Source organism: Epinephelus fuscoguttatus, linkage group LG23, assembly GCF_011397635.1.
Source record: "Epinephelus fuscoguttatus linkage group LG23, E.fuscoguttatus.final_Chr_v1".
NCBI classification, from domain to species: Eukaryota; Metazoa; Chordata; class Actinopteri; order Perciformes; family Serranidae; genus Epinephelus; species Epinephelus fuscoguttatus.
This window is the reverse complement of record NC_064774.1, coordinates 14497753-14522995: the sequence shown is the minus strand read 5'-3', so window position 1 is coordinate 14522995 and position 25243 is coordinate 14497753. Positions and strand designations below refer to the sequence as shown.

The window sequence follows — 25243 nt, the reverse complement described above, 5'->3', positions numbered from 1 at the left end:
TGAATATAAACTAAGGAAACAGACACGTGTTGTTTGAATATATAAAAAGTTTTATCAGCTGTGGTTTATTTGAAGCTTCTGCCGAACAAACACTTTCAGAGACTTTATGGGAAGGCAGAAATGCAGAGGTTGTGAGTATGTAAAATCTAGAGTTCGCAGTTTTGGCTTATAACGTACTGTACATATATTTATTGGCTTTGTCCATCTGTAACACTGACTTCCATTTTCTTCAGATAGATAGATAGATAGATAGTTGGATGGATGGAGAGATGGATGATAGATAGATAGATAGATAGATAGATAGATAGATAGATAGATAGATAGATAGATAGATAGATGGAGAGATGGATGATGGATGGATGGATAGAGAGAGAGAGAGAGAGAGAGATAGAGCGATGGATGGATGGAGAGATGGATGATGATGGATGGATGATGAATGGCTAGATAGATAGATGGATGGATAGATGGATGGATGGATGATGGAGAGATAGAGAGATAGATAGTTTGACACATTCAGCTGGAAGTCACTAGTTAGCACCCGTCACTCTCACAACATTGTTTGTGTTCTGTTTGTGATGCCAACCAATATCTACCATAGATAGAGGGATGGAGGGATGGATGGATAGATAGATAGATAGATAGATAGATAGATAGATAGATAGATAGATAGATAGATAGATAGATAGATAGATAGATAGATAGATAGATGGATGGATAGATGAATGGATGGATGATAGAGAGATAGAGAGATATGTTAGCTACGTTAGCTAAGCAGTGTTAACTTAGCTGATATTACTAGTGTCATAATCAGTTTTTTTTTTTAAGTTCAAGCCTCACACAACTGTTAAAGCAGATGAGAATTACACAAGTTCTTCCTGATGTTGTCAAAAGTAATGTTACACAGAAAGTAAAGGTAGAAGTAAAAGAAAATTATACACTTCCCAAGATAGTTGCGTCCAAACGTGCGCTAATTGTAAGAGATGCCACTGCAGTAATGGCGACTTGTTTTCTTCTGGTACTTGCTAGATTTGTCTGTAAGAAAGCCAGCTGGAACCAGTCATTTTTAGGTTGCTCTGTCTTAAAATAGCTTTGTTGATCAATTAATTGTCAAAGTTTTTGCAGTTTCTGTCAATTTACGATGGATTACCTTACTAATTGTACAATAACTAAGTGTATGCTGTCTGCTGTCTATATACATATACAGTACGAAGTTTAATCAATCTGCTTTATTTTCTTTATTTTCATTTTTTCTTTTTCTATGACCAGATTAATGTTACGATAGACTCTGGTTGACTCACAGCAAATACACAGTTTAAATAAGAAATTTCCTGAGCCTCAATTTGTGTACAGTACAAATCAGTACAAAACTGTTTGTACAAAAGCAAGCTATATTTAGACAGAAAGCCTCAACAATGGCCTAAATGTAACCTTGACCAAAATAACTAAATAAAACTAAATACTGGTCCTAGCCTTAACCAAATTATTGTAGCTATAGAACAAATTATCAGTGGTTGATATGTGTGAAACAAGTGGATATCATAAAATTGTTACGGTCAGGGGATTACATTGTTCATATGTTTTTAAAAGGCCATTGATCTGAAATAAGTCAGGTCTGGTTTCTAAATTTAAGATGTGTATGAACAGATGTCAGACTTCTGTGGGTCTCTTTTCCTCTAAATTATATGACCCTTTTTCATACATCAGTGTTTCCTGTAGTTGTCAAAAGTAACGTTACACAGAAAGTAAAGGTAAAAGTGGAATATTATCCAATCTTGTAGATGGATTGTAGGGAGACAGTAATGGCGACTCCATTACTTCTGGTACTCCCTGGATTTGTCTATAAGAGAGCCCGCAAATGTTTGTTCTGAAAGCCAGAACCAGTGATTTTATTTTAGGTTGTTTTGGTTTAAAAAGAATTTTCAATGATTAATTAATTATTAGAGTTTAAAATTAAAATTAAATACTGGCCCAACTTTAACAAAATGATCGTAGCTATAAAACAGATTGGCAGTGGTAGATATGTGAGAAATTTGTAGATATCACATCATTGTTATAGTCAAGGGATTACATTATTCCTATGCTTATTAAAAAAGGCCATTGACCTGAAAAAGAAGTCAGGTCTGGTTTCTAAAAACAATTCAAGATGTGTAGGTAACTTAATTCTCTAAATTCTATTACCCTTTTTCATACATCATTTAACTCATTAACTGTTATTTTCCCAGGTTGAAGTCTAACACTACTGTTGATGCAGATGAAAACATTGTTCATTGTTCATATGTTTCTTTAAAAAGGCCATTGTCCTGAAATAAGTCAGGTCTGGTTTCTAAAATAAATCAGGATGTGTGTGAGGAGGTAACAGACTTATGTGGATCTTTTCCCCTCTAGATTATGACCCTTTTTCATACATCATGTAACCCCAAGTCACCGATCTTGTGGCATGTGATTCACCTCTCTGAAGTGGCGCTGTGTCACTGGCCCTGTTTCATGACATTACAGCATATCCAGGGGAAATCCCTTCTGCGTGAATTAATAAGTGAGTCAGAGCAACAAGCTCCTTTACACTTCAAGGCGTGAAGGGAAAAGCTGTCTGGAGATTAATTGTGTAATGAGATGTTCCTTCCAGGTATCGTCAACCGGTGGATCGGGTTGTTGTTCCTTTCAGCACAATGAACCACCCCCAGACGGTATCATGTTCGCTGTTTGAAGGATCAGCTTACCACAGGCTCATGGTTAGCCGGCAAACTAATTTAAGCCTTTAAAAAATAGCCCGGCGAATCACTGCTCGCACTGGATTATTTGTTTTCTTGTCTGATTGTGGTCATAGAGCTTTGAATACTGAGAGCTGGACGTCTGTGTGACACAGTAGATGACGTAACAGGCTGAGACAAGACAAGACATTTTTCAGAGGACTCTTGAGTGTGTATTTGATTTTTCTAGCTTTAAGAAATGCATAACATCTTTGACCTAATGACAAAACTAATTTAACATTAACACCAAGCTAAAGGAACTGATGCACATTATATTGGATAAAAACTAATAAAGGTTGGAGGATTTAAATCTATTGTATGTGGTTCAGTAGTCTCCACTTCACTTAATATGTCCAGTATTTAATAAATTAATCTAACATTTTCTTTGAGGCAAATGTAGGGTACCTAAACTAAAAACTATTTATTTTGATTGATTGAGCACTGTAGATTTGATCTTGTGTAGTCTAGAGCCGTAGTGACTAATCATTCAGTTGATTAGTTTTAAACCATTAAATCAATTGGTAATTGATTTAGTAATTGATTCAATGGGTTTGGGTAATAAAAAAATTTTTTTTAGCTTCTTAAATGTGAATATTCTTTGGTTCCTAACTCCTCTGTGACAGTAAGATGAATATCTGTGGGTCGTGGACAAAACAAGACATTTAAAGATGCCAGCTTGGGCTTTGACATTTTTCACCATTTTCTGACATTTGTAGACCAAAAGTGAATTGATTAATTGAGAAAATAATCAACATTTAAATTGACGACGATAATAATCACGAGTTGCAGCCCTAATTTCGTCTGTGTTAAAGCCCTACCAGGAGTATGAACATCAGTTTCACCTCGCACGACTCACTTTTGTCTCTTTCAGCTGCTGTTATGGGTACATTTAATGATTCAGTAAAGCTTTCATTATTCTGATTTTTATTGCTCTGACTTTCTGACATGAAACAAAATCACAGCAGCTTGTACTTACAGTAGATACCTTTGATTACAAACTATGCCTGAGTTTGTAATCGAATCAAAAAACAAGCCAGCAGTATTTTTGTCTCCTGCTGTGATGAAAAAAGGTTTTATTTATTTTACTTGAATATCGCCTAATATTCATACCCTCTGTCATGCTTCGTCATAAAGCCCTCTGCGCCCTCTGCTTCCCTCCATCATCATATGTAACAGGTGTTACTGGAGTTGTTTAGGAATCCTGAAGGATTTAAGGTGGGACTTATTCTTACCTAATACTATAATGCTCATTAATTCCTGCTTTGGTGACTTACGTCCCCCTGATCCTCTCTGGTCAGCCCGGCCCATCCTCGACCTCTGTGCTGCTGACGCTGAAAGACCGCTCAGCTGTCAGGTGGGAAATTGTAGAGGAAGGCGGGAACATGGGATTGTAAGATAGGATACATGTCTGCATGGGCGTGGCGCTAATATGGGCAGTTATATCATGAGTGGCCAAGCGCAGAGTGGTGTTTTGGAGGGGTGTGTTTCCCCCTGAGGATTTTGTGTAACAATTGTTTGCAGGAATGTGGGGCAGTGTGTGTCCAAGACAATAGTTTCCTTAGTTAGGGTGGGAGAAGAAATGTTCAAGTGAAGCTCTAAGCACTTGGTTTTCTCTTTGACTATGCATAGTGACTTATCCACAATAATTAACACTCCTATGGTAAGACTATAATTAGTGGGTTACTGAACTATAGGTCCTGCACTTAACAGTTGAATAAGATAGTGAATACTGTATAGCCAAAGTCTTCGGGGGGCATATAAGATGTACTACATTACTTGAAATCCAGCAGATCATGTCTGGACTCAGATAAACACCGTGCCCGTTGGTGACCTTTCTGTTGGGAGGGGGTGGCCACAGGAGAGACACATACTCCTATAGTGGTCACTATGTGTGTTTTCTATAGGCTCATGTCTGAAAACATGGGGGGATAGAGCCCGCTGTTTATAGTAGCATCTGTCAAGATGTGTCAGCCCTGAGCTGCACTGACTAATGAGAGCATCGTCTTTCACAAGCACTGAAATATGAAAACATTCACACATCAGATACTTGAATGCATGTGATTGTAAATACTTTGTTTGTTATCTGAAGCAAATTAAAGTTCAGTTAGGTAAATATTTAAAGGAATACTTCACCCTCCAACTGATCATTTGCATATCAATTAATCACCCAGTGTTACGTTGAATTTATAAGGAAAACTTTGTTTTTCTCACACTCCTCCACAGTGAACGAAGAATCCAAAAACAGAAAAAAAATTCTTGGAAGTCACAGGGGACCACATTTAACAACAGCCCAGGGGTCTCATTTATAAAACAATGCGTAGGATCCATAATAAAAATGCACATACAGACAAAAGCCAAGAATGGCGTGTGCCAAAAACTATTCAACAATTTCTCCAATCAGGCTTCCACCTCACCATCTACATAGCCAAGTTCCCATCTCCAAAATGTTCGTAAGCATAGATCAGAGTTTGTCCTATCAAGTCTGTTTTTATAGATCACAGCTTTTGCGTGGGAAGTGGCGTACGCCTCTTTCAGGCCTCATTATTTGCGTATGAATGTTTATGAATGAGACCCCAGGTGCTTTAATAGTCCTTGCGCAGTTTTTTAAATAGCAACGTTTTGGTGAAAATGCTTGTGTTTGGGAAGTACTGAGCATACGACTGGGTAAATGAGACTTGGATTATTCTGCATAAATTGTGTGAGAGTTTGTGAATGGATGTTTTGATATAGTTTTGTTTTTGTTGAATATAAACCCCATGAATTTAACTCATGAACAATTTTCTCCTTTTTTGGATTATTCGTTCGTTGTAGAGGCATGTCAGAAAAACAGTTCTCTTCACATATTCAGCATAACACTGGGTGAGTAACTGATACAATGGCCCAATAGCTCAATGGCCCATGGTAAATACTGTGGTCAAAGCTGGATTGAACAAGCTCAGCAGTTTTGTGTAGAATTTAGGTCACCCAATGTTAATGCAGCAATTTTCTGACAGGAACTACACATTAATTATTAAGGTATACCGTTTTTACAGTTACTGTATTTGGGATGATCCTAACGACTAATTTCCCTGATGTTTAACAGAAGTTTTAACTTAGACTAGTGTCTAAAAGAACTCAGAAATCAGTCAAAGTTAAACACAATTTCATCTATAAGTTTAAAACTTGTCCGAAAAAATATTGTGTATATTTTAAGAGCCATCTGAAATCATTAATCGCATCTTTCATTTTGCTGCGTGCATTGTTAAAATTGCACGTTAGCCCACTAAATAAAAGTTAACAATTAGATTTATTGAAAACAGTATTTTTTAGAAAATTAATTCTTTAGGTAATGTGCCTGATTATTAACGGAATTGCATAAAATAACAATAATTTAAATTTAAATAAAAGTTTACTCTGCTAGTATTTCTGTTACCTAGCAATGTTTGATCGACAAGACATCCCTATACTGGACAAGACTAGTAAAACTTTTTGTTTTTGTACTGACAAGAAGTGATGTGAGACTCAAACAAACTGCAGCCTTTTTGGATTTTTTGTTGCTTCAGCCTTAACACCCAAACCCTGCTTGGAATCAGTTTGTCTTTATGTTAGTGTTTGCTTATAGTTAAATGAATCGGTCATCTATGTCACCTCTCATGCTCATGTTATTAATATTTAGCTATTATTCAGTAATTCTGCCGTTGACTTGACTTGGCACCTGCTAAAATTCACAAAAATGTAGTGAAAACACACATTCACGCTCACTACTAGCTTATATTGATTTTATCATGTTGTGTGATCCTTAGATACAGCAGCTCAACTAAAATTTAATCTGTCATATAAATCCCACTTAATCTCCTGAATTACAACGGCTATATTAAGTATGTTAACTACAGTAAGTGGTCAGTTAGCAAAAACTGTTGCTTTTTTTAAAGTAAAATCAATCAGTTTGAATCTTTAGAGCTACTTTTGGTAAAAAAAAAATGTAATTTTAAGTAAGGAATTTTTGATTCTGTTGCAGCAAAGCATGTAGATGTGAGTGAAATCCTTCAGGTAATCTGTGAGACGTTGTTGTCATACACCCAGTTTGAGTTGTGTAAACACTGGGGTAATTGTATCATAGCTTCCATCATCTGTTACTGTATGACATCGATCGATCGAAGCAGAATTAACTCACCGTGGACACAGCAGCCACTGTACAATGTGCGTGTGAGTGGTGGAGGACATATGTTTTAGTGCGTCACTTTGTGGTGTGTAGATTCTCCGCTGCACAGCACGCTATAATGTTCTGGATGTAAAGATGATGACTTTTAATGATACTCACCTGTGTGTGTGTGTGTGTGTGTGTGTGTGTGTGTGTGTGTGTGTGTATATTTGTGTACACATCCATTGAGTCTATTCCCGCTGGGTTCATGTGACAGCAGGGGTGGGAGGCTAAGAGCTTGGTGAGAAGGATTACCTATATCTGTTAGGCCTCCTTTTCTTTCCCCCGGGCAGTGTCACGTCTCATTACTTCTGTCCTCCAGCCCGGATAGTCTGGCTTTAGCGGGATACATTTAAAATGCAGGCAGCCTGGGCGTCCAGGAACACCAGGTTTAGAGGCAGAGTGATATGCGTGCCCTTTGCCTGAGAGGCTTTTTTCAGTAAGCAGACAGGTAAACTTCTCCCAAAGCTGGCATTGATGGTGGTTAAGCCTTCACTTGTTTAAGTGAAACGGATGGCTGCATCTCGGAGAGAGACGTGCTCAGCGTGCGGTTACAATCTGTTACAGACTGTCCATGGTCACCTGCCTGTAATTAATATGTAACATCACACACTTTACATGGATGAGGAAGGGAAGAGGGGAGGGTATGGAGGTGAGAAAGCAAGGTAGAGTAGAGGGGTGTGTAGAAGATCGAGGGTGAGCTGTTTTACAGATAGAAGCTGTATTTTAACATCAGAACTGGAATCATTTTGATAATCAAAGTATAAATGCCAAATGTTATGTAGTTCCAGCTTCTTAAATGTGAGGATTTGTTGATTATATCATTCGAAATTCAACATCTTTGGGTTTTTTGACTATTGGTTGAACAAAACAAGACGTTTTTCTCTTCTTCTTTTTTTAAATCTTTTTTGAGCAAACAATTCATCAGTCACTCCAGGAAATATATGGCAGATTAATTGAAAAAGATTTCACAAAATATTGACATGATGAGATTTTTGATAAGTATTCATCAGCAAGGTGGCCATAATGACTAAGTCAAATAAGAAAAACAGCTAGAACAGTCTGGTAAGTTGGGAAATCTACAGCAGTTTACTGTTATGCAGCCTTTAAATCCAGGAAAAGACAACACTTGTGATATTGTAATTTACAAAATACAAGATTATGTCTTGTCTTATACCAAGATATACCACGATATCTGTGTAACAGTGATCTGTTGCCCAGCCCTAAGTGGGTTTTCAACCCTCACAGTTTCAATAAAATAAGAAGCTATTGATAGGAAAAGAACAGAGAAAAATTAGGCTTTTATCTCGCAACTTTTCTAATAACAAAACAATTAATCAGAACTGGCTATTTGCTGCTTGTCTCAGTTTTTATTATAATTTATTGAACCTTTATTTAACCAGAAAAACCCCTTGAGATTAAAAAAGAGTGTCCTCACCAAGACAGGCAGCAACGTAAGTTACAGACAGACAACATGGAACAAAAATACAGAATAAAAATGTACAGCTCTAAAACAAGCAATGTAAAACACAGAATAAGAACACTACAAGGAAAAGCCAAAATGTATGTTAATATATACTAGAAATTCAGCATAAAACTGTAATGTGTAATGCTGTAATACACTTGAGTTTTGGATGGTTGGTCAAATCTAGTAAGCAATAAGAAGACGCCACTTTGGAATCTAGAAAATCATGAAGGTTGTTTTTTCTGTCAGTTAATAGAGCTAACCAGTTATCAATGAACAAAACAAAAAAATTAAAATATTAACTGACCATGAAAATCATCGTTAGCTAAAGCCCTACATATTTCAGGGCCTCACCAACCTGTCTTAACACCAGACTCCAGTCAAGTGGTGTCTGTAACAAAATTCACATTGGTTCCAACCTTGAATGGACAGATTTAGGGAGTAGTAGTAGTAATCTAGTTCTCCGTAATCTGATGCAATTTATTCTATTAACAGGCCTGAAAATGCATCCAACATGACCATTCACATACACTGGGCATGTGCATGCTAATGAAAACAGGAAGCAGATTGTCTACTCTGCAGTTGCTTAATTACAGAAAATACTATGGAGATGGCGAAAAGTAAAACCAGAGATTGCTTTGCTTGGACTGACGATGAGGTGGAAGTGTTACTGAAAGTGACACAAGCCGGTCAAGGTGGTGGTAAACAGATTGGGAGTCGACGCAAAGCAAATAGGGTTACATATCAGAGTGGTTTTGGGAGTATTATTATTCATTGCTGGAGTAAGCCATGGCTATAGGAAAAGAGTACCCACACAACTAGGATAAAATCACAAAAGGTGTGCAGGCCTGGCTATAAAGTTTTGGCTTGATACTCCGTGACTGATTGGACCCAATTGGGAAGTAAACGCTAATATGTTTGTCATTGTTTTTAAAGTCATCATTTTTACGATTAAAACAAAACTTGGAGTTTTCAAAAGTCTTAGCTGTAGTGGTTTCAAAATGACAGACTAGTGTGGACGTCAGGCATAAACATAGCAATAATTGTGCATTTTAAAACAAGTGTGGATGTAGCCTAAATGTCCCTTTGAGACACTTCAGTTAACAAATGACTCATTCGATGATTGTAAAGATCTCTTCAACCATTTCTCTAAACCATTCGGCCTAATCACTTGCAAATCCTTCCAGTCAAGTGGCTCATTAAAAGAAATCACAGATGTTAAGCTGAGTGGCGTAAACACCCTTTGTGGTCCTTTCTTCTTAAACTGCTGTTCAACATGCTACAGTGGGCAAACAACCAATTCATGTGCACCTTTGTTTCATTTTGCGAATTCCTTTCGTCAGCATGGGTCATTGACTCCTTCATTTCTCACCCATTCACTGACCCAGAAGGGCCTGTAAGTCTACAGCACCTGCGTGTTGACCCCTTGCTCTCATTGCCCTCCCTCCTCCTGAGGAACACCCCCCCCAACCGCCCACCCACCGCCTGCTCATCTCGCCCTCCAGCTGGTTTCCTCCACCGTCCAGAAGCCGCGGAGCTCTCCTGGCCTTAGCAGGGCGGCTAATCTAGATGGCGGGAGGCCTCCCTCCTGCTAGCGTACACAAGAGAGGGCAGCCCTAATTGCTTATGTCGTAAAGCTCCCTGACCCAGATAAGCCTCCACTCCCCAAAGCTGTCGATATAACCCCACTTTACCTCACCAAACCTGCCTCGCCTGATCCATTCAAGCCAGCCCCCCCTCCACATTTCTGCACCTTCTGCCACGTTATTAACACCCAGGGCAGGGGGAGATGGGGAGAAGAAAATGAACACCACGGGGTAGACAAAACATCTTGATGGTCGAATACCAACAGCTTTTTTAAGGAGTTGTGTGCTGCAGGAACATAGCTACTTTAAAGGGGTATTTTTAATTTATGTATTTTTACAGGAACATTATCAGAAAAATTCATTTCGAAGAAGAGTGGAAAAAACTTCAATAACAACATGAGACAAAGTCTTTTTAGTTGCATTAATAATCTTCCAGAATATATCTAAAAATGTTGTTCAGGATTTGCTCATAACTCGATTTAAGTAGAGCACAACTTTGAAGACGAAGGGGTGATTCGTCGGCCAGAAAGCAAAAGTGCCAGATTTTAACAAACACACGATGACTCGATCAGGTGGTTGCTGATCAGTTGTACCCAATGAAAGCCAATCTAAAGTCATGGAGTTGCGTGCAGCTAGCTCTCGCGTGCCTGGCTCATTATTGAGCCCAGTAATGCAGGCTTAGCCACAAAATGCCAGAGTGCCTCGGACAGTTGTCAAGTGCCGAATGTCACACGTGCTCTACTTTGCCAACAGATGGCCGGTTCACTGATCAACACTTGGGCAACTTTAACGCTACACAAACACAGATATTGATGGTTTTAATTTGCTGCGTCAACTTTCTAAAACTTTTGTCACGCAGAGATATTTTTAATAGGATATAATGAAAAATAGTTCTTCAGACATACTGATCGGTTACTCAGGTGGTTTAACTGATTGGTCGCCACTATAGAAATGATTGATATCAAACTGGAGACTGACTGAGAACTCCTGAAAGTTCACGTTAAAGCAGATCTTAATTACTAAATAGGAGCTTTTAATTGGATGCTGGCCCGCCTCACCCTGTAATCACCCACCACATGCTCCTGGTGCAGGGATGCCTTTAAACCCTCATCTTAAGCCACGTTACACCACAGGTTAATGTCAACTGTGTCAAGTGCTTGGTGAACGATACTCCCACTGATATCTTGGAGTTTTTCTCGCTGTGAATGACCCACCATGTCAGAACTACAAATTCCCACATTCAAACACAATTTAAGCTCACATTTTCTGTATTATGTTTGTTAGGAACATGTTTTTATCTACATCAGGCTCTGTCGTTCTTGGCCTGTCCTGCCCTCAGCTTAATCGTCTCCTATTTCAGTGATACTTCCAGAAACACTGTTGACATACTTGTTATTACAAATCCATCTGGTGACGTTAAGTCATTGGATTTGTGCAATTCCAAGTGTTCAAAGAGCTCTCTGATGACGGAGGATGTTGTTTAATAGCTATTAGGGATGCACCCATTGTGAAATTTTGGGCTGATAGCAATATTTAAAATAACAATTTGGCCAATGGTCGATACCTTTTTGTTTGTTTGTTTGTTTGTTTGTTTAGTGCCAGGGAAAACAAAGAAATCTTCATCATAAAAAATATACTAGCTGTGTTAAAGTAATTCAGTTTTCATTACTCTACCTCTGATGAGCACAAAGTTAATCATACACATTCATGAAACAACCGTTACTATAACCTTCTTTTACATTTATGTATCATTATTCCCTCTCTTATGTTTCATATTGCTGTGAAAACACCAACAAATTTCTCCTTCAAACACCTGTATTTATTCAAGTTTCTTGCCAAAAAACTAAATTTCTACATTACATTTTAACACATATGAGAACGTATAATTTACCTTTGCCTAATAGAGCTTGAACGCATCATAACGTATCTCAGTGCAACCTCCGTCAGAAGTTAGTTGCGGCCGCTAACAGCTCACGTTAACTAGCTCACTTCCTGCTGATGTCAAGATGGATAAGTTATTCACAATGTAGCATTAGGGAAACAACAGGGTGCGTTCTCGGAGGCACTGATAGGAGTTTACTGCGCTTTTTTGCCTGTGCAAAATTGATGCGACACAACAGAAAAACGTCAGCCAATGCCAACAGTGAATGTAATTTTATTTGCCAATAGGCCTGTGGCAGTCAACAAAGCCGAGTATCGGTCAATACCGATGTGCGACCGATAAGTCACTGTCAGAACAGACATCTTGTATAGTAATTAAAAATACAAACAAGTGACAGTTTTGGGTCAAATAAAAGTCAGCCAGTAGGTTTAATAGAAACTCCACCAATACAAACCAGGCATTATATTTTCTGATCACAAAAAGAAAAAATAAATACCAAAAAAAAAAAAAAACATTTTCAAGTAAGGAAAAGACACATGAGAAACTAAAACACTACACCACGTCATCGCACAAGATAATTTGTTGAAACTGATCTCACTCCAAAAGTATCAAATAAAAATAGTTTTATAGTGTTTCTAAAAAAAAAAAAAGAAAATAGTTTAATACCAAACATGATTTTTTCGCACCAAACACAATTTTGTGCTACAGTTTTCCTGCTTGGGGTCATTTAAAAAAATGGTTCAACGAATTCCAGTCAAAGGAAAACATTTAACAATAAATATATCATAAACACAAACATATTTAAATCTCTCAAAATCAACAATTACATATCAACTGAACACTTAGAAGTAACGAAATATTTTTTGTATATGCATACTTTGCAGTACTGTTTATATGAGAAGAGTGGTAGCAAGGTTTAATACTGTATGTGCTGTATGTACCAGGAGGTTACAGAATAATATGTTTAAGATCAATAATTTGCTATCTTCTAGTGGTGTTGAGATAAACATGTCCACAGAAATCCTTTTGACAACACTGCTTTTGATTGTGCAGTATTTTTACTCATGCTACATTTCTACCTGTGGCCCACTGGCCCCATCATAAACTCAGGAGAAACCTCCCAACTCTAGATAATCTAGCCGACTACCAGCGTCAGATCCTCTGTGTTATAATACAGTAGTTCTCCACAGTGTTGGTGAAATCATAGTGTCGTATAATGTTCTAGGTAAAGTTTCCCAGTGCTTCGTTGTCCTCATGACGTGTGAGTAATCTCTTCAGTCTGTAGCACTCACAGGAGACTGAGAACGTATGAAATGTGCTGACAGTTGTGGCGCTGAAAATTTTCATCCCCCTGGGCGCCAAACAACACAGGCGTTGTGTAATCCCTGTGTTCTGCTGTAGTGTCTCCAACACTCACTTCAGGCTAAAATAAACTGCAACACGGCACTCAATCAAGTGCCTGTTGCCATCTGGTGGTCAGACCACATCACTGATTGGCACAGCATTTAAAAGACACAAGCATTTAGTATAAAGAGATACATTTATGAAAAACTGGGTTTGTAGTCAGCCTGATAATTAGACTGAACTGCCATTTTGTTTTGCACCATAATAATTATTGAACAGCTGCAAATATTTGACAAAAATGTCTGGAAACAGGCCAGATATTTGTGATCGCCCTGCCAGAATTTAAAGTCCAACTGAAATTGATTTTTTTCCCCCCTGCTACAGCACACATAGCATACATATCTGCTCTATAAACTGTGTGTCCTGTTTGCTCCTTTGAGAAATAAATCAGAAACCAAAAGGGAGAATTATACTCTTTCTCTACCAATATTAGCACATGTGCAGTTTTTTTAAATGTGGGAAAACCTGCTAAAAATAGGCAATAGACTCCTTATCCATTTGCATTTCTGTTTATTTTAATGGTGTGTCACTTTTAAGGCTGCAACTAACGATTATTTTCATTTTCGAATAACTTGTCAATAATTTTCTCGATTAATATATTGTGTATTTGGTTGACAAAATGTCAGAAAATAGCTTTTCTCAAAGCAACATCCTCAGATGTCTTGGTTTTTCCACAACCTGAAAATATTCCGTTTACTGGCATAGAGGGGTAAAGAAATCAGAAAATATTCACATGTAAGAGGCTGTAATCAGAGAATTCTGACCTTTTTTCTCAAAAATATGCTCAAACCGATTAATTGATTATGAAATTGGTTGGCAATTAATCTAATAGTTGACAACTAATTGATTAATCTTTCCAACTACAGTCTTGTTCAATGTCACAAATGCAGCAGAAACAAGGTTAGTAAAGAATAGAAAGCAGCATGGAGGCAAGTGAAAATGTTACGGTATATTATTAGTCTTTAGTCATACTCGTTACTGACTAATTTGTAACGATGTTTGAGCACTGCTTGGACAGAGATGGATGGAATTTGTGGCAGCACATGATTGCGCTGAAAAGGGATTAAAATTAGCGTGTCCCCCCAGGTGTCATATTCCCATCACTTCCCACATGCCGACTGTAACCTTTCCCATTTTAGTCAGATGATAGTGGATGTTAGTGGGATTATGTGTCAATGGGAAAGCTGGAAAGCTTGGTTTCATGATTGTGCCCATGTGTTTGCATTAACCAGTCAGAAGGCTGTTAATTTTCTACACATACAAAATCTTGTTTTCATAAACGCAGTCATATTGTGTCATTTCAAACCATATTTGCATTGAGCAGTAACATAGTTCTATCTTTGGGACAGAAAGACACTCTTCCTTTTTGTAATAAAAAAAGGAGAACTATAAATTTGACATTACTTTTGACAGCAAAAAAGGATGAGTGTGATTTCAGTTGGACTTTGAGGAACAAGGCAGTCTTTGATCAGCTGTCATGAAATGCAGGACCTTTAACTTCATGTTACAGTACTGTGATATTAGGACTTCTGTTTCTTAGGATATCTCTCTGAGTGATTATGTCGAGTCTTGTTGTCACATTTAGTGTCTAGCTCCATATCAGGACGAGCTCACAAATGTTTTACAATAGAAAATGTACCTCATATGCGACAACATGAATGTTGATCGAATGGCATCTAGATTTTAGATTTGCATTGGATTTTAGATAAAGCTGCTGGCCAGTTTTCCAGTCTTGAATGATCCATTTCTTACTTTCAGTCCCAACTAGCAGGACGCTCTCAGAAATCCCCAGAGAACACTTCCTGCTGCTCACTTTTAGAGGGACTTGAAATAAACCCAAGAGTTGGATTAAACTCCTACTGTGCCGCCAGTAGAAGAAATCAAAAAAAAAGCTGGGATGTTTTGGGCAGAGAGAGCCTGACTCAAAGCTAAATCTGGTTAAAATAAGAGAAATGTACATCCGTCTTTTCAGCAGGAGAGTGATTTCATTAGAGACAGATAGAGGCGGGATGTACGGGCCTCATCTTGTTTCAGCACCGTCGGCTGGAGGATGGGTATTTGGTTTTCAGGCCCTCTTTGAAGTTGCGAAACAGAATCCGATTGCGTTTGTTCTCCTCGTCCTTCCTGGCATGGAACTCCCCCTGGATCTTGAAGCCGCGGTGCACCACGAAGGCTGAGCTCAGCACAGAGAACCTGTATCCGGCCACATGGAGCTCGCAGGCCTGGAGGGAGATGGGAAAGACAAGACAGAGTGAGAAGGCAGACGTGGAAGTGGGATGTGATGAGACAAGACAGATTGTGTAGAGTGCAGAGGAGGTGAGAAGGAGGGTGACGGCAGGAGGGACAGAGGGGAAACGAGGAGGAAGAGATGAAATATGTTAAAGAAATATGGCAAGAGGAACATGAGTAAAAGAAAGGTCAAAGAGACGTGATGATTAAGGTACAACTACAGTGTGGACAGCATCCATCATGGGACGAGGTAAAGTCCAGTTCAGACCGAAAATATGCAACGTGACGAGTCGAAACCTGCAGCTACTTACAATGTGCTGGTGTGCAACGATATGAAACCTGCCACTTTACACCATTATGACTAGATGGGAGTTCTTCCTTATCCGCTGCGAAGGTCCTAAGGACAGAGGGATGTCGTATGCTGTAAAGCCCTGTGAGGCAAATTGTGATTTGTGATATTGGGCTTTATAAATAAAATTGATTGATTGATTGAATTGATAGATGAGATGAGATGATGTATCATCTCTATAGCAAAGACTCTCTGCACTTCCCATTCTAATTTTCGGCTTTTCAGGTACAAGTAACGACTGTTTTTTCAAGTATGTGTGTTTGACATGCCCACTGCAGCAGCAGCGACCCACTGTCCGACACGACACTGTGACACAGAGACCAACATACGTATCACAAGTCGAGGGGATGTGAATGAAACAGACTTTGGGGTGGAGGGCTGCTGTCAGAGAATGCGACAAACATGGTATCTGCTGACAAGTGACTAAAAGCGCTACAACCTGGATACCAGTTGCGTTCTCAAACCTGCCACTGGCGACACCATCAGACAGCTTGAGTCGGGCTGAGATAGGCCAGTTCACACTGCTGCAACTTTTTCCTGCAGTGTTCTAAAATGGTTTAGTCTCTTCGCGAACTAGGCTTAAGAGGTGTCAGAGAGAGGCGGTGAGGGGAGAGGAGATCAACCAGGGTGTGGAGAAGTTGCCACAATAGGGACGGAGGACTTAGGAAGTAGACAAAGAGAAGGCAAGGAGAAACTACAACTGAAACAGTAAGTCAATTAATTCATTTGTTGATCACCATTGAATTAATTTGCAGCAATTTTGATTGTCGACTAAAGGGGCATTCCACTGATTCAGTAATGTGCTTCCATAAAGTTGGGGGACCTGTGAGAGGTCAAAACAAAGCAGCAGGAGCAGAAATATCCGGACTGTTTGCCCTTAGTGTGGGTCAAACCCTGAAAACATTGGATCTTATGCTTCCCCTAATCCAGCTCAGTAGTATTCTTCAATACCTGCTTGTAAAATATCCATAGCCCCTTTTACGCTTCCTGTTCTGTATAAAAGATACGATTGTGGAATCAGGGGACAGAGTTGTTTCAACAGAGGTAGCAACAGTGCTGACTCAGCATCAGTGTTAAAGGGACAGTCGGCAGGATGGGACCATGGGCGGGACAAATGTGATGTTTTCACAATGTGTTATGCGTTCAGCCCACCGTGGGAGAAGCAGCTAGAAGCAGTTAGCAGCTAACTCAAAGCAGAAGAACAGTAGCTGAAAGTTTCCACAAATTGGGAAAACAATGAGGTCTGGGACTCATTACCATTCGAGGCTGAGGACGAGATCAGTCTCCATATAACAGAGACAGTAAATGATTGTTATGCCATTGTTATTGCTTATAAAGTGCTGCTGATACATAGTTTGTTTGCTACACTACAGACCGATGCTGTTGTGTTAAACGTCACACTCATCATGCCAGCATGCTGTCTAAAATCACACATGATGCAACTGTTGCTATGTTCCTTGTAACAAAGTAAAGGCGGTGTAAAGCAGCAGCCCTATAATGCGATCCGTGTAAAAAGGGCTCATATCTTTTGCACTCCACACCCCCATTTTGTAACACCGGCTTTCTGTCAAATTATGCCCACCATGACCCTGATGATATGATTAGGGTTATTTTCCCAGAAGCCCCCTTCAGAGCCACAGAGCCATTACATCACAGTTTTTACAAGCCCAGTAGCACTCCATGTGCCAAGTAAAGTGGCCTCCATGTGCTCCCTTAATCCTGTCATTTTACAGCAAGGGAAAAGCTAATTTCACAGGTTGCAGCCTTTCAAGTGTGAATATGTGTTTGTTTTCTTAGTCTTCAGTGATAATAAACTAAATATGTTAGGATTTGGGACAGTTGGTCGGGAAAGAAACGGTTATACGGAGGACTAAAAAGCCTCTGAGTTGAGAAGATGTGTGCTGAGAAGTAAATAGTGATTCAGTTTGAGACTTTGTCAAAGTGTATTTATATGCAAAAAAGTCCTGCAGTGGATTGCATCAGGATGGTGCTGCTGTGTGCCAAGTACAGTGTTTCCCCCAGAATGAGAATACACTCCACTGCATATAACTTTTAGTCAAAGGAAGAGACTGGATGAACAAGGCTGGTAAAATTATATATCAAACCAGGGTTTCCAAAGAGTGAACTATCACACATAAATGTTGAAGTTGTACAAACCTGGCTGATGCGATTGAAGCCATACTGCTTGAAGTTCTCATCATAGAGGGGCACAGTGTGGGGCCCGATGTAGAAAGGCTCCCAGGGGTCCACCCAGGTGAGCGTGTAGGCAACCTCCAGGGTGCCCGTCCCTCTAACGTGGCTGTTAACCCACTGAGAGTAGTTGGTCGGGGCTTGACAGCGAGGACACAGCTCTTCATAAAATGGCCTGACCTCGCCGACCTGATAGAGCTGAACCAACTCTGCCTTGCTGGCGGGCATCTTCCGGGCGTGGCGGATCTCGAAGGCAGGCAACACAAACACCTCATCGCTCATTGGCTCTCGTCTCGTGATCATGGCCAGGAACTGCTGGTGCAGGTCAGCGCTTGGCATCATGTCGATGTCAATGACCAGGATGTAGGAGGACTCCGTGCCACTTCGGGCGACGTTGCGAAGAAGGTTGTTGGGGTAGGAGACGTTCCCACTGATGGCGTAGTTCTTGTATTTATCTCTGTGGGTCTCCAGTCTGGAGAACACAGCGGCACAGTCCTCAAGCCCTGCAAAGTGCTCACGGTCCTGCTCAGGGAAACTGGCCATCTCTCCAGAGAGGCAGACCAGGTGGAAGTCCACCAGAGCTTGAATCTGAGGGCAGAAGAAGCTGAGAGCGTAGACCAGAGCCGTGGCAAACTTGACATCTTGCCCATGTGCGAATATGGCCACAGAGAGAGGGTTTTGCCACCTCTCCAGGAGAGACTCCAGGTGATGCAGGTTGTTGATGGTTGTGTGTGTGGCTAAAGCCAGGACATTGGAGCTGGGGTCGGACCCTGGCTTCTGGTTTGTGGTGAAATCACTTTTGATCAAGTTCTTGTACACCCGGTACTGCCCACTGTTGTCAAATATCCCACCAGTGGACAGCGAGTATCTCAGACGCTCTTTCCGCGTGTTTTTCTCGGGGTGCCCATTCTTCTTGCCCCCGGAGCCTCCAAACAGCTCGGAGTATCTGTAGCGCTGCTGCTTACCGTGAAACTTGGACAGGAAGGACAGGTATATGAGCTGCAGGAGCGCCACTATCAGCAGAGCACTCAGCACCACTTTGAAGACGGAGCATTTCTTGGAGAGATGCATTCCAGAGAGACTGCAAAGCGGCCGCTTACTGAACACAAAGCAGGTCCAAACACAGGAGCAGGCTGCTGTTTCAACGAGGGCTGGCTATTTCTGTCCCAGCTAACGTTAACGTTACACACATTGCTACCACAATGCTAACACTGCAGCCGACTGGGCTGTGACGAGTACCTGCATATTCTGCTGGTTAGTGGCATAACTGCGCCATATTTTCACACGGCTGTCGACAGCGCGAGCAAAAAGACGGATCTAATCCAGTTTCCGTGATCGCCATCCAAAAGAAACCCGGTTGTTACCATTCTGCTGCTGCTGCTGCTGCTGCGACAGCGGCGCATGTAGATACGTAATAACCGTAATGTCCGGAGTAAAGGCGCCACCGAATTTGGTGCTGTAGCTAAAGCTGTTAGCGAAACTGATGCTAACGGTTACACGTGAGGATAAAAGGCTACTGTCACTGTTTTGTCGGGTTATGTAACAAAGCGAGGCTGTTAAAAACAAATAAAATGATTGTATATCGTGTCAAATGATCTATAAGAGAGTATATGGTACTATGTTGTAGATCAGAGGACGAGGTGGCCGAGTGGTTAAGGCGATGGACTGCTAATCCATTGTGCTCTGCACGCGTGGGTTCGAATCCCATCCTCGTCGCAAAACAATTTTGACTTTATTTTTAATTGTATATCATGTCTAGTGTGTTTATTTATTTGGATGCCCATCGGTCACTACCAAGGTAGCAACCACTGTTCCTGAGGTTCAAAAATTCAAGGCAAAAAGCAACAAAACACAACCAAACACAGTAAGACTACAAAACAAAAATGAAAAAATAAAACAAAATGAATAGATTAACCACAAAATAGTCAAAAAAAATGTCATGATAATTATAATAGTAAGGATTTTACAGCTCAAACTATTTAACTATGTACCTGTTTAACTTGTGTAGCCATATTTTGCAGAATAATTACATGCGAGTGGACCATTGGACTCTTCACTGTATAAATAAATAGGACATAAAGTATTAGCATTCACTTCTATTCATAAAAATAAGCAAAAAAATAAATAATGGCCAGATTTGCTGATTTGCATTTTTAGAGAGATATTTTTCCGCATATGATGTTATTTATTTATCTTTTTGTGAATCCTGTTCCTACATTGGGTATAATGTTGATTTGTCTGTGTACCATGGTGTATGTTGTATTTCTGTGGCTGCAGTATGGGTGTAGGCCAAGACAAATTTTCCACTCTGTGGGACAATAAAGTTAATCTTGATCTTGATTTTAAAAAATGATGGGCATCCCAAAATGGTCTTAAAATTGTGTAAAAATCTCTGTAAAACAACAAAATAACAACACTGTAAATCACTGCTATGTTTAAGTCACACACCCTTGAATGCAAATATTATTCACACACATACTCGCATCATGGGGAGCAGAGTTAAACAGAGGGGCTGCTTTGCACGAATGATTAATAGCTTTTGGGGTACAAAAGGTAGCAAAATGCCGTGCTCAGGCTGCACTTACTACAGTGTATCTTGATAATTAACAAAACTACATTTGGTTATTTTATGCAGTGGCTATCTTTAAGTTGAATTTTTCAAAATCCTTGTCATCCAAAACCCATGCCAAAAATAGAGGTAAGATTCTTTTAAAAAAATCAGTGCCTAATTCCTCAGAAAACCATGAATGTAAATCATGCCTAATTTAAATAATGCAAGCAAGGGCTGTGGTAGTATGAACACATTTTAAACCTTAATTTGCAAGGACTACTGCTTGAATGGGTTTAGCCTCCTGAAAAAAAAATGGTGATGATGTAATCAGGGCCTTGTGGCATACAGATACTAGGATTTATGACACCACACAAAAGAGCACAATTGTGACATTCTTTAATTCATGACCATTAACAAAAACATTGTTGTCTTGACGACTACACCAACAGTGCAGACAGCACACGTCAGGTCCCAGGCGGCATTTCCTCAGTTTTCAGAGTTACAAAATTAATTTGACCAAGCTCATGTGCAACAGATCAAACAGAATATGACGACTTTTATTCTCAATGACGGGGCTTTATTATAGAGTTTATGGTGGTAGCGCTTCTTTGGCCACTGAACAATAATAGCTGACCTGACATGAAACAAACCAGCAGCCGCTCTGAGCATGGCTCACATGTGGAGACAGTAATATGAGTCGTGGATGAAATGTTTAATAGAGGGAGGGTGAATAAAGCTGATAGATTAGATATATAGTGACATGGTGACATGTTTACAGTATAACCTCTTGTTCATGCTCATAATACGATATCAAAATGCCTTCCAGGACCTGTGCTGCCAAAGCTTAACCTATGTTAGGGCCCAATGAAATCAGTTTTTATTTTTCCTCATTTTAAAGTTGTTAGTCCAAAATCTGGCTTTCAAGTTTATAAAATGCAAAAGTGTGCCCTGTGATCTTCTCTATATTTACTGACTGTGTGGGAAAAATGGGAGTAAATGGGAGTAAGACTAAAACAAGTACTCAGGATGTAGTTGTTTAATTTATGCCACAATATTTCAGAAATAAAAAAAGAGTTAGCATCACTGAAAGGCAGATGGAAAACAAACAGCCTTATTTTTTACACACACTAGCACCCACATATGTAAGCAGAACACTACGTATAGTATAGAGTTTGTGTCTGTTGCAAAGTACGTCACTACCAAGTGCAGCATGTTAAGCAGAAATTTAACCCAGCTCCTAAACCAAATTCAACATGTGAAAAAGCTCAATTTTTGGAACCTAGATTTTGTGACTCCAACCATATTTTCAGTACTGTAGAAATCATAAGGCCCTACGGTCACCCCCCCATTAGTACAAACTATGACACTAAAACGCCCGCTCCGCTTTTAGACCCGCCTCCTTCGCTGTCCCTGGAAGATGCTGCCGACTGGCCTTGTGTGTCTCCTTCGCCCTCTCCCATCAACCGGATGTTGTAGCGTTCCCTGTACTCTGTGAGCTCCCGTCCTTTCGTCTGCATCTGTGTGTTGATGGACTCGATTATTTTGGAGATCTGTAGAGAGAAGAGGGAAACAGTGAGACATTTTCTACTAAATGAAACTTTAGATTCGTGCCTGAAATTGTCGTCTGACTTGGGATTACATTACTACATGTAGGCAGCTATTGTAAAGAAAGTGTTGACGTTTCAAGTATCAAATTTAAATTGAAATAGCCTCAGTTACCTTTACAGTACGACTCTAACAATTAACCACTATGGCACTTTGTATTTGTTGATCTGTTTCAAGGTTTTTTTTAAAACATCCATCACCTGTTCTTTGTTGCTTTCCAAGGCCGGTAGGACTTCTTTTACAGTCCTCTCCACCAACACTCCTCCGACTAGACGAAAGCATTTCCTGGAAGGATCCACTTCCTTCAGGGTTTCGATTACTAGGCTGGATGGAGGGAAAAAAGTGTCGTCAAAAACATAAAGCAGCACCTAAAAGATCCAATTAGCATGTTAGCTTTCTGGTCTGGTATCTGTGCCCAAACTTAAAGTTATGACACTTATTTGTGGCCATGGACATAATTACATTGTTTGGAGTTAACAAGATATAAAAGCTAACGCACACTCAGCAATATCAGAACTATGGTGGCTGGTTTAGCAGCAAATTGTTAGAAGAAATTTCTTTCTTGATCAAATATAAAATGAGTAGACGGTGAATTAGAAAGGCTGCAGAGGCCGAACATCTGCTGCCAACCTGTGCTCGTTGATCTCCATCTCCAGCTCTGCAGATTTAGACGCCATGCTGCGCTGCTCCTGACGCATCCTCTGAAATGTTGCCACCACCTGTCACACAAAAACACACCTTCAGCAACAATAATCTTAGTTTTTCTCAGTGCTGTAGTGAAACAATTTCAGTTGTGAATGTCACCATCTACTACTTACACTTCATTTGTGTGTCTTTATAAATTAACTACTTTAAATTGATGGCTGTTGGTCAGAAAATTGACTCGTAAGCTGTGATAGAAATTAGTTGCAACAGTTCTGCTCAACGTTCTTACTCACAGAGCATTACGCTGTCAGGCTCGCTCTTATCTAGCTGAACTACTTCATCTGTATTCTTCAGCTCGCTCTCTACGATCAAATACACTATCTTTGTTTTCTGTCCCTCGCACTCGCCTTGAGACGTGGTGATCAAGCTTTTGTGGCCATAGCACCTACATTTTTGACTATGTGGTTTCTTTTTAAGGCCAGCTTAAGACACACCTGTTCAGACAGGTGTTTGGGTAACTTGTATGCACCAGAGGTGTGCTTTTTCAAATTTTGTGTATTGTTGTTGTGTAGTGTGAATTCTTGTTATTTTGTGCGTGCAAATAGTTTTGCTAGTTGTGCACGTTTGACTACATGGCTCTATGATTTCTTTCTTGTTGTGTATTGCCCTTGTGAAGCACTTTTTGACCCATGTCTGTGAAAAGCACTTTATAAATACATTTTAGTTACTTACTAGAATTAGAGCTGAAATGATTAGTAATAATGAATCAATTAGTTGGTTGACAGATTAATCAGCAAGAATTCTGGTAACTGACTTCTCCCTGAAATAATTTTATTACCATATTACTATTATTAGAGCAAAAATACTAAATATGCACCAGTTTCAGCCTTTAAAAAGTTAGGATTTACTAATTTTCTCTATGTCATGTCACTGTAAATGTTAAATGTTTGGGTTATTGACTGTTGCTCTGACAAGACAAGCTGTCTGAAAAATGACAAAAATCAAAAATGCCAACCAAAAAAAAAAAAAAAAAAAAAAATCACGTTTTCCAGCATCTCAGAATGATCAAGTACTGGTTTTATTTAAGTCTTTGATAATAATACATGTAGTATCTCTGTTTTTGGACTGCTGGTTGGGAAATCAGGGAATTGGGGCCATTTTAATATTGTCTGAGACTAAAGATGAATTTATTAATCAATAGAAAAAAAGCATACTGTATATTGGATGGATAAATGATATTACATGAAATGTTTGTAGTGGTCAAGACTTCACAATTCCAAATTTAAGACTATTTAATGACTTTCAAGGCCTTATTCTCGTTACATTGAACTTAAGAGATTTAAAGACTTTTTAAGCACCTGTAGACACTCTGATTTTTAATTTAATATTACATAGAGGCACTGCTACTGTTACAGGGTTGGGTGGTCTTCAGTGATAAAAATAGCTTCTCACACTGTAACTGCAGCTAGGCTATCACCAAAGCACACCATGCCTTTAAAGGCGTGTGCTAAATGTTAAATGCACCTAAACCCTATTAAAGTGTTTATTAGAAGCACAAACCAGTGACCAACTCTAAACTCTAGGTGTAAATAACATGTACAGCTTCACTGTGGCTCACTGTGCTGTAACGTTTTGTGGTGAGAAAGCAGAATGACGGCCGGAGGATGGCGATGGGGAAGCTAAAGTTAGCATTAGCTAGCTATGAGTCAGATTGGCGGCTTTAGCTTCACCGGACACGACCGACCACTAACGGCGGCGAGTGTACCGACTAAAGCAGCCCGAGGTGGAGGTGACGGTACCTGTTCGGCTGACGGGCCGGACTGTTTCCCACCGGCGGTGTTGCTGGATTTGCTACCCGTGCTGCTACTGTTGGCTGCCATCTTGGAAGGGTGTTGCTGAGAAGAACCCCGGGCAGGATGTACAGGGCTGGTCCCTGCGAGCGCCTGTGTGGAAATACAGTCCAGTTTAGCCAGAGTAGCGAGCAGAGGGGGTGACACACAGTGAAGGCCACGGGTCGGACTCGAACCCGAACCTGTGACTTCAAGTTTTTTCCCATAAAATTTTGCAGTCAATATTGTGCCACTTTTTGTTTGTTTGTTTTTGAAGACTGTCAACATCATGTCGTTTTTAAACTGTAGATAAAGACTGTCAATTATTTATTTAATTAATAAATAATTACAAAATTAATTTATAATTATTATTTTTTGTATTTTTTCATTTTTCATTTAATAATTAATTTATTAAATTTAGTTAATTATTTATTAAATAACATGTAGGATGCATTTTCACTAGTATTTAGACATGTGCCTTTTAAATATTTTTACATGTATACATAATGTGTTTTGCCAATTTAGCAATATTTTATATCCATTAAAGTAAATTCTACAGAAAACATGTTATATAGACAAGT

The 25243-nt window shown here is 39.6% G+C and overlaps 3 protein-coding genes and 1 non-coding gene across 4 annotated transcripts in view; 2 read left to right on the top strand and 2 right to left on the bottom strand.

The window, feature by feature from the left end:
* Positions 1–25243, top strand: part of clcn3 (chloride channel 3) — a 113093-nt gene that overhangs the window by 14918 nt on the left and 72932 nt on the right. The gene's annotated exons all lie outside the window — the stretch shown is intronic.
* b4gat1 (beta-1,4-glucuronyltransferase 1) lies at positions 12096–19390 on the bottom strand. The gene is made up of 2 exons (XM_049569596.1): positions 18000–19390; positions 12096–15486 (listed from the first exon to the last, which is right to left on the bottom strand). Exons 1-2 carry the CDS (start codon positions 19101–19103, stop codon positions 15295–15297), a joined length of 1296 nt encoding a protein of 431 aa, XP_049425553.1. The 5' UTR covers positions 19104–19390; the 3' UTR covers positions 12096–15294.
* Positions 19667–19748, top strand: trnas-gcu (transfer RNA serine (anticodon GCU)). Its single transcript has one exon. It is a non-coding gene; the product is annotated as a tRNA-Ser (tRNA).
* On the bottom strand, positions 20963–24784 carry pfdn2 (prefoldin subunit 2). The gene is made up of 4 exons (XM_049569600.1): positions 24633–24784; positions 22819–22907; positions 22389–22512; positions 20963–22133 (listed from the first exon to the last, which is right to left on the bottom strand). The coding sequence occupies exons 1-4, from the start codon at positions 24711–24713 to the stop codon at positions 21942–21944; spliced, it is 486 nt and encodes a 161-aa protein (XP_049425557.1). The 5' UTR covers positions 24714–24784; the 3' UTR covers positions 20963–21941.